Source organism: Rana temporaria, chromosome 4 (assembly GCF_905171775.1).
Source record: "Rana temporaria chromosome 4, aRanTem1.1, whole genome shotgun sequence".
Classification (NCBI taxonomy): Eukaryota; Metazoa; Chordata; class Amphibia; order Anura; family Ranidae; genus Rana; species Rana temporaria.
The window spans coordinates 415,643,112-415,652,254 of record NC_053492.1 but is presented as its reverse complement, the minus strand read 5'-3'; the positions used below and the strand labels follow the sequence as shown (position 1 = coordinate 415,652,254).

Below are 9,143 nucleotides of genomic sequence, written 5' to 3'. Positions count from 1 at the left end.
CCTGCAAGCAGCATCTTTGCGGCGGTTCGGGAGTGCTGTACACAGCGCTTCCAAAACGTCCCGCCCATTGCAATGAATGGATAGCACTTCAGAAGCGCCTAAAAAGCCCTTTGGAAGTGCCACAACACAGGAGTTTTTAACCCCTTCTTTGGGGCTTAAAGCGCCCTGTTAGCAGAAAGCTTGTAGGAGGAGTTTGCATTCTTCTCTGACTACCCTAGGAGGCTGCATGATCCCTGACCCTCTTTTTGGAGAGTGCTGATTGGCCCTGTGCTGATCACTAGCAAAAACTCTCTAGCAAAACACACCGAAATGAGCATGTGCAGAGTGCCTCCTAGGGCTCTGTGCTATCAGCAGATGGATTGGGGACAGTAAAAGGGGAGGATCAGGGAAGACAGGATCAAAAAGCCCTTTTACACAATGGATTAACCCCTTAGGTTACACAGTGAGTATAACAAGCATGTTTTATGCACATACAGACTGATTTTACTGTTGTGTGTCTAGTAACACTTTAACTGAAGTCAAGCAAATACCTATTTAATTTTTTCAGTTTTTTTTATAGGAAGTGCATTTAGTATATTGTGCTATTGTGCTATTTTTTTTAATTAGGCTGCCGGACTGCAGAAAATCACAAATGAAAATTATTTCTGAGACCGTTTCTGTGTTTCTAAGAAAACATAAATATAAATTAAAGCCTAGAGTCAGTTTCTGGCAAATTGCACATAGACAAAGCTCCAAATTGGAAATTTTGTAACACTAATTACTTATGTTAGAACCTTATGAATATACGCGTCTTAAATTATTGCCCAGTGTGTATTGTATAGATTTTTCATTTTTTGTTGTGGTGGATCAATAGATGTGTGTAATATTTATGCTATAATTTAATAAACATGTAAAGGAATTGCAGAATTTTGTGCCATTGCCTTCACAAAGGCAGGTAGGAAAACAGGAGTATATGGGTCTGTCAATATCCCTAACAAAGATAGAAAAATAGAACAGTGTAAGTAAGTAAGCGGTTTCATCATTGTGCATTTAACTACTTAAGGACCGGAAGGATTTTTCCCCTTAATGACCAGGCTATTTTGCAACAAGCATGTTGTGTAATATGTGTCACCTGTGATAAGTAATTGTCACTGCAGGCAGGGACTGGGCTGTATGGAGGAGAGATATAGACAGGAGGAGGAATGGTGTGATATTTCCTGAATGTGATGACAGCTCGGGAGGGGACACAGGACACCATTAGATTATCAGAAATAAAAACACAAATGTCTGCTCTTATTATTCCCAGTATGATGCTGGGGTGACACACACTGTGTGTATTGCTTTCTCTTACCAGTCTGACAATCACCATTCAGCTGATCTACATAACCCAACACAGGTCCATATGATAGAACTGTCTTCTATGTGCCTTCATCACACCACAACTCTGCATTATTGTCCGCAGTCTCTGATCATCTCCTGTAGCATGTCTGCAGTCTCTGATCATCTCCTGTAACATGTCCGCAGTCTTTGATCATCTCACATCCCAGGCTGCATTCTTACATTGGCCGCTAGAGGGCGCGGCCATTGTGATCGGCGTATAGTATGCAAATTGCATACTACCACCGATTCACAAAAGTTGCGCGGGCCCTGCGCACGCAAGGTACGGAGTTTCCGTACGGCGACTTTAGCATAAGGCTGCTCCTGCTAATAGCAGGGGCAACCAATGCTAAAGTATAGCTGCGCTTCCCGCTCGTGAAATTTAAATTTCACGTCGTTTACGTAAGTGAACCGTGAATGGCGCTGGACGCCATTCACGTTCACTTAGAAGCAAATGACGTCCTTGCGACGTCATTTGCCGCAATGCACGTCGGGAAAGTTTCCCGACGGAGCATGCGCTGTTCGCTCGGCGCGGGAGCGCGCCTAATTTAAATGATTCCCGCCCCCGGCGGGATCATTTACATTAGGCAGCCTTACGCCCGGCTGTTTAGCATATCGCCCGCGCAATTTACGGAGCAACTGCTCCGTGAATCGCGGGCAAAACGCAATATTTGCATGGGCGCAGAGAAAAATATTTGCTCTTTGCCCACGCAAATATTGCTCTGATCTACCTGAATCTGGGCCAGAGTCTATAAGACTGGGCTGTTTCCCACTAACCACACTGCAACAGAGGATGACTTTGATAATAAACCTGGTGGTTTATGATGATCTCTCAGGAATGTGGCTCAAGGGATGACATCCAGCCTCCGCCGCACCACACCATGGCTCACACAGATCCAATATCTTTACAGGGTGGATGAATCAGGAGCGACCCCCAGGCTGCTGCCGGAGAGTGAAGGGGAACTGTCCATAGGTGCCCCTCCAGATATCCACTGGGTAACTCTGCCAGAGCAGGCTGCAACTCAGCTGCAGCTCAACCTGTCACATATTCCCTGCATGCATATCCACGCCAGTCCCAAGAGAGAGATCTAGGCCTAGACCAGCTTTTTTATATCCTCTCCCAACAGTTTGTTGTTCTCTTGCTCAGCAGTCTGGAAGTCATAGTCCTAAAACAGTGCAATCTCAATGTGAAACTCGAGTCCTTAAACTACGATTCCCTGTATGCTTTGCTTCCTGGTGTTATTTACTCTGCTGGCAGGATGTGATGACACAGTCTTTCCTGCCACTAGAGGGAAACAACTTCACTGCAGCAATGTTGCAAAGTGTCTTCTGATAATGCAGGTAAGATAGCTGGCTCCTGGCTACATCCTCCCACCACTAAAGAACATTTGGTCCCCCAAAAGAAAAGAACAGTCCTTGACCTGTTATATGTTTTTGTCATACAGTAGGGAGGAAAACAGGTTAATGCACACAGGATATCAGATAATGTAAATTTGCATAAGAACTTGGGAGAGGAACTTCCCACCAATTATCATAGGAAGAGAGGTTGCTTTGCCACCCTTGGCCAGGGGGGGAGTTGGGGTCTCAGCGGCAGAAGTATCAGGCGCTTCTAGAGTCCTTTTGGAAGTAAGAACGATCTCCTCAGAGCTTTCACCCAAATCGTCATACATTAGTCTCTTGGGTGGGTGAATAATTATTTTCTCTCTCTCTATTCTTTAGGTTCAAAGGTCGTAGATTCATTAACCCCTTCTTCCTCCACATCAGCTTCAGCTTCCTTCTCAACAAAGGAATGATAGTCCCCAGGACCTGCTGCTGGCAGGGGATTGAGGGCCTTCCAGATCTCCCAAGTGCTGACTTTGAGGCACAAGTTCAGGAGCCCCCGGGCCTAAGTATCCCGGTAACAGATCTCCTGTAATATGAGCAGAATCTCAGAAATTATCTAACCTTGGTCACATGAGTAGGCCTCGGCCAGGAGGTGACGGCTTCCAGCTTCTGGGGGTCTTTGGCCACTCCGTCGGCACAAATGATGTGGCCAAGCTATTTGAGCAAAGGTTGATAAAACTGTCACTTCCTCCAGAGAGAGCTTCAACCCCTCGTCATGGAGTCTCTTCAGGACCTTCTCCAGACTAAAACTAATTTTAGTTGTCTAAAGTCGAATGAGTGCAATTAAATTGTAATACATTCGTTAACAATTCTCTACAATTTCCAAACTCATTATATACTGCTGGAGTGAAAAATCGAATATGTTATTATTTATGGTATTGAGGTATAAACATGCACTACAGACCAGTGTTAATTTTGAAGTTAACTTTCAATTTAGTTTTAGTCATAGTCTTTTGACTAAAATGGCATTTTAGTTTTTCGTCCCATTTTAGTCTTTCGACTAAAATGCCATTTTTAGTTTTAATCGTATTTTAGTCATCTCAACTGTTTTAGTCGTATTTTAGTCGACTAAAATCGTATTCAATTAGTCAACTAAAATGTTTTAGTCGACAAAATTAACACTGCTTGGCTGCAATGAGGGGGCCTCCTCCTTTCTAATTGCCTTCATAAGTTTATAGTAAGTGAAAAGGTCACCTGAACTCCTGGCTTGAAGCTATAGCACAAAAGAATCTAGTGGCTGTTCTTCCATTGCACCTGTGTCATGAAGGCTTTACTAGCAGCCGCTTACCCTCCATTTGGTATGCGTGGTGGAAGATATAGATAAGCTCCGTGCCGTCTTCTACTCTTCCATAAACCTCACAAAGCACTTCTGGACACTGATAAACAGAGCAGCTGGGTTTATCCCGCTTCAGAAGCTGGGGCCTGCAGACTCTCAACCACCCTCTGTCTCTTTACTGTGTCAGTCACCTTCCACTCTTCGACCGCTTGGATGGCTTTATCAAGATAGATATCAAAATTATCTTCTCCTGAGGGTGTGGGAACTTTCCCAGTGAAGTACTGTAGTTTACAATAATCACAATTGGTTGACACTACCGGATTTTTAAAGAGCTCTGTGACTACCTTCCCAAACTCAGCCACTAGGAGGAAGGAGGAGTCTTCAGAGGATGTAGCTGGTTTTGAAGTGGTGACCACTGGGTCTGGCGTGGTGCTGGAACTGGCTGTACATATATCTGATGCTTTCGACTGAATTAGACAAAACTCAGTATTGTTAGCCAATTGTACCTCGGAAACGGTCAGGGACTTCTTGCTTCCACTCTAGCAGCGAGCGGGTGCAAGAGGTTCCATGGTCTTGTTTAAAATCAATCACCCACCCCTTCCTGTCTGGGGACAATGTCCTCACCACTTCACAGATCTGCTCTTCAGCCCAGGCCTCCCCTTCTGCAGAAGTTGTCTTGAGGAGATGATTGCAGAGTAACCGTATACTCCGGATGAGCTCCCACGTTTAGCGCTACCGCCGGAGGAGCCACTTAAGTATATTTAGTTCTGTACTCTGCCTCTCAACCCCAAGAGCAGTCCCGACCCTCTGGCACACCTAATCTGCAGAACTAATGCAAAACACAGCAGTAGAAAAGAAACACAACTGTGGTAAACCAGAAGGTATGTTTACTGATAAGATAAAAGCATTTAAGGGTGGGCAACATGAACTTTTACAGTTTAAAATTATATCCCTTATAGGAATGTAATCAATAATCAAATGGTAATTCCATACCAAATATTGAACATTTACCAGTAAGAACGATAATCTCTGCACTCAACTAAGTACATTGAATGCCTATGTGAACAGGTTACGGGAGAGCAGAGGAATGTTTCTTATGAGTATCATCCCTCTCTACTGCTCCTCCACAAATAATCACAGAATAGTAGATAAACAAGTATAGCTTTTAGCAAACAGGAACTGTATTACAATTCAACCTGCTCTTACAGAGAGTTCTTGGTGAACTGCAGCTCTATGAGTTTCAGTGAAACAAATCCCTGAAGTATGGAGGGAGGTGAAAGTAGTCATGTGTTGCTGTGTTGCAATCCGGTTAATCTTCAGCTAGCTTTTTCGGTGTTTAATTCCATTCAAGAAATATTGAATGGTAAGGCAAAGTAGCTGATCCAATAGGCAGTGTATAACCAGCAGACAATCTTCCTGTGTAAATCAAAACTGTAACTGGATTTACCGTGATCACTGACTTAAAGATATTACATTCTGTGGAACTACAAGCATCAGCAGAACAATGGATTGCAAAGATGTCTGTATATAGTGTCTATAATATGTTGATACAGATCCTTGAACTAAAGATAATAATGAGTGCAAGAGACAATGATGTCTATGTACAGTGTCTATAAGACTGGACTGTTGCCCGCTCACTACACTGGAACAGGAGATGATGATGATGATGATGATGATGATGATGATGATGATGATGATGATAAAGTTGCTGGTTTATGATGATGATGACCTCTCAAGAATGTGGCTCAAGGGATGACATCTGGCCTCTGCCGCACCCCACCACGGCTCACACCAATCCAATATCTTTGCAGGGTGGATGGAACAGGAGCAGCCTTCGGGCTGCCACCGAACAGTGAAGGGGAACTGTCTACAGGTGTCCATCCAGATATGCGCTGGGTAACTCTGTCAGAGCAGGCTGCGACTCAGTTGCAGCTCACCCTGTCACAGATTCCCTGCAGGCAGACCCACACCGGTCCCAAGAGAGAGATCTAGGCCTAGACCAGTGCTTCTCAAATAGTGGGGCGCGCCCCCCAGGGGGGGCCCGAGGCTCCATAAAGGGGGGCTCGTTCCGGACCACGGCGATCGCGCCATTTAGTATCCGCTTCTGTCCCCAGCCTCCTCCGCTAGTTAGAGGAGCGGACGGCAGGAGGCGGGACATTTTTGAACTGGGGGACGGGACCAGAGAGGTAGCAGCCTGTCATGTTGGACGGCAGGTGATTGGCTGCTAGGAGGCTGCTGCTGCTTCACTTGACGAATGTCCCGCCTCCTGCTCTCCGCGCTGAAAAGTTACAGGTAGGAGTGGAGAGGGAGGAAGGGAGGAAAAATATATGGAAATGTTAAGGACGAGGAGTGGGGGCTGTGCTGTGGGGGGAAAAGGGGGGTTATGTGATGGGGGAAACTGTGTGCAGGATATGTGATGGGGGTCATGTAAAGGGGGCAATACTTTGTGGGGGGGTATGTGATGGGGTCATGTAAAGGGGGCAATACTGTGTGCAGGATATGTGATGGGGGTCATGTAAAGGGGGCAATACTTTGTGGGGGGTATGTGATGGGGTCATGTAAAGGGGGCAATACTGTGTGGGGGGATATGTGATGGGACAATACTGTGTGGGGGGGATATGTGATGGGGCAATACTGTGTGGGGGGGGGGATATGTGAAGAAGGGCAATACTGTGTGTGGGGGGATATGTGAAGAAGGGCAATACTGTGTGTGGGGGGATATGTGAAGAAGGGCAATACTGTGTGTGGGGGGATATGTGAAGAAGGGCAATACTGTGTGTGGGGGGATATGTGAAAAAGGGCAATACTGTGTGTGGGGGGATATGTGAAGAAGGGCAATACTGTGTGTGGGGGGATATGTGAAAAAGGGCAATACTGTGTGTGGGGGGATATGTGAAGAAGGGCAATACTGTGTGTGGGGGGATATGTGAAGAAGGGCAATACTGTGTGTGGGGGGATATGTGAAAAAGGGCAATACTGTGTGGGGGGGGATATGTGAAGAAGGGCAATACTGTGTGTGGGGGGATATGTGAAGAAGGGCAATACTGTGTGGGGGGGGATATGTGAAGAAGGGCAATACTGTGTGTGGGGGGATATGTGAAGAAGGGCAATACTGTGTGTGGGGGATATGTAAAGAAGGGCAATACTGTGTGTGGGGGGATTTGTGAACTAGGGAATGACTGTGTGGGGGGATATGTGGATACAGTGTTATGCAGAGGTGTACTTATAACAATTTTATAGACAAATAATACTATTTACAGTCGCGCGGGGGCGCAAAATGTTTTCTTCTTCCTAGGGGGGGCATGACAGAAAATAATTGAGAAGCACTGGCCCAGACCAACATTTTTTATATCCTCTCCCAACAGTTTGTTCTGCTCTTGCTCAGCAGTCTGGAAGGCGTAGTCCTAAAACAGTGCAATTTCAATGTGAAACTTGAGTCCTGAGACTACAATTCCCTGTATGCTTTGCTTCCTGGTGTGATTCACTCTGCTGGTAGGATGTGATGACATAATCTTTGCTGCAACTAGAGGGAAACAGTTTCACTACAGCAATGTTGCAAAGTGTCTTCTGATAATGCAGGTAAGATAGCTGGCTCCTGGCTACAAATGGAACGAGCAGAACTTGTTCACAGGCAGGTCCTATGTGACCCGTGTATACCTTGTATTGTGGCTGCTGCTGCTCTGGATTGACACGGAGAAGGACAGCCACGTACCAGGCTGTTTGGGTGCAGTCTATCAGATGCTACGTTTGTCGAGGAGCTCAGATTACTGACAGGGAAGAGTGTTTGTGAACTCATTAACCCCTTTGTTGCATCTATATATCTGTATCCTAAAGGCTTTTTAACCTGATTGCTGTATTGTAAGCATCTTTGTAAAGTTATTTTCTATTAACCCTATCTGTATTTTGAGATGAAACGTACAGGCAAGAGTGTATCTAATTTTGTAAACCCCTTGCCCACTATTACTCTTTCTCTCTCTCTCTCATTCTCTCTTTTTTGCTCTCTCTAATGCTATCACTCACTTATGCTTGCTCTCGTATGCTTACTCTCTCATGCTCTCTCTCTCTCTATCATGCTCTTGCATGCTTGCTTTCTCATGCTCTCTCTCCCTCTCTCTCATGCTCTCACGCTCTCTTTCTCTTGCATGCTCTCTCTCATTCTATTTCTCCCTCTCTCTCATGCTCTCTCTTCCCCTCTCTCATGCAATTCAATTCATATAAACTTTATTGCCAGGACCAAATACATGTTAGCATTGCCAAAGCAGTTGAGTTTGTATAAGAAAAAGGGAGGGGTAATATAAAGGGGAATGGACATAATTCTATGAAAGGATTTTTAAGTCCTCCGTTTTTCATGTCCCTCTCAGTCTGTGACACGCTGTCACATATTGGGCAGCTATCTTCACCATTGGCTCCTCTTCTCCCAGTATAAATTGGAGTTTCTTCTTCTCTTCTGTAGAGTTGAAGTCCGGGGTAAGAGCGGAGAGTCTCTGGAAGTAAGTGTCCCTCACTGATGAGTACTTTGGGCAATGTGGCAGGAAGTGGTCCTCATCCTCCAGGACCCCCTCGTCATATTGCTGTCTACTCTCCCTGGGCTTGTAGGTCTGTCTGTGCCGTTCTAATTGTATATCCAGGCTGTGGGGTCTTGGGGTCTTGTAGCACCTCCAGGTATGGAGCCAGTTTGTAGTCCCTCTCTCTCCCTCTCTCTCATTCATGCTCTCACTCTTCATGCCCAGAAGCGATTCAGTTCGCATGCGCCGCGCTTTATAAGTTTTTCATTCATTCACTCTCATGCTCTCTCTCTCGTACTCTCATGCTCTCTCTCTCCCTCTCTCTCATTAATGCTCTCTCTCTCCCATTCATGCTCTCACTCTCATGCTCTCTCTCTCTCTCCCCCTCGTGCTCTCACGCTCTCTCTCTCCCTCTCTCTCTCTCATTCATGCTCTCACTCTCATGCTCTCTCTCTCTCTCTCGTGCTCTCATGCTCTCTCTCTCCCTCTCTCTCATTAATGCTCTCTCTCTCTCCCTCTCTCTCATTCATGCTCTCACTTTCATGCTCTCTCTCTCTCCCTCGTGCTCTCACGCTCTCTCTCTCTCGTGCTCTCTATCATGCTCTCTCCCTCCCATGTTCTAG

At 45.7% G+C, this 9,143-nt stretch overlaps 1 protein-coding gene across 4 annotated transcripts in view; it reads left to right on the top strand.

Annotated features, from left to right (window-relative positions):
* Nucleotides 1-7,491: 7,491 nt before the first annotated feature.
* Nucleotides 7,492-9,143, top strand: part of LOC120937804 (serine palmitoyltransferase 3-like) — an 89,904-nt gene continuing 88,252 nt past the window's right edge. For 2 of the 4 annotated variants that reach the window (XM_040351293.1, XM_040351292.1), the window contains exon 1: nt 7,499-7,594. Coding sequence is in view for 1 of the 4 variants with exons in the window: in XM_040351295.1 (XP_040207229.1) it covers nt 7,589-7,594 (6 nt within the window). In the remaining 3 variants the exon portion in view is untranslated. Of the gene's footprint in view, nt 7,595-9,143 lie in introns of all 4 variants that reach the window. The other 2 variants (XM_040351295.1, XM_040351296.1) reach the window with 2 other exon arrangements.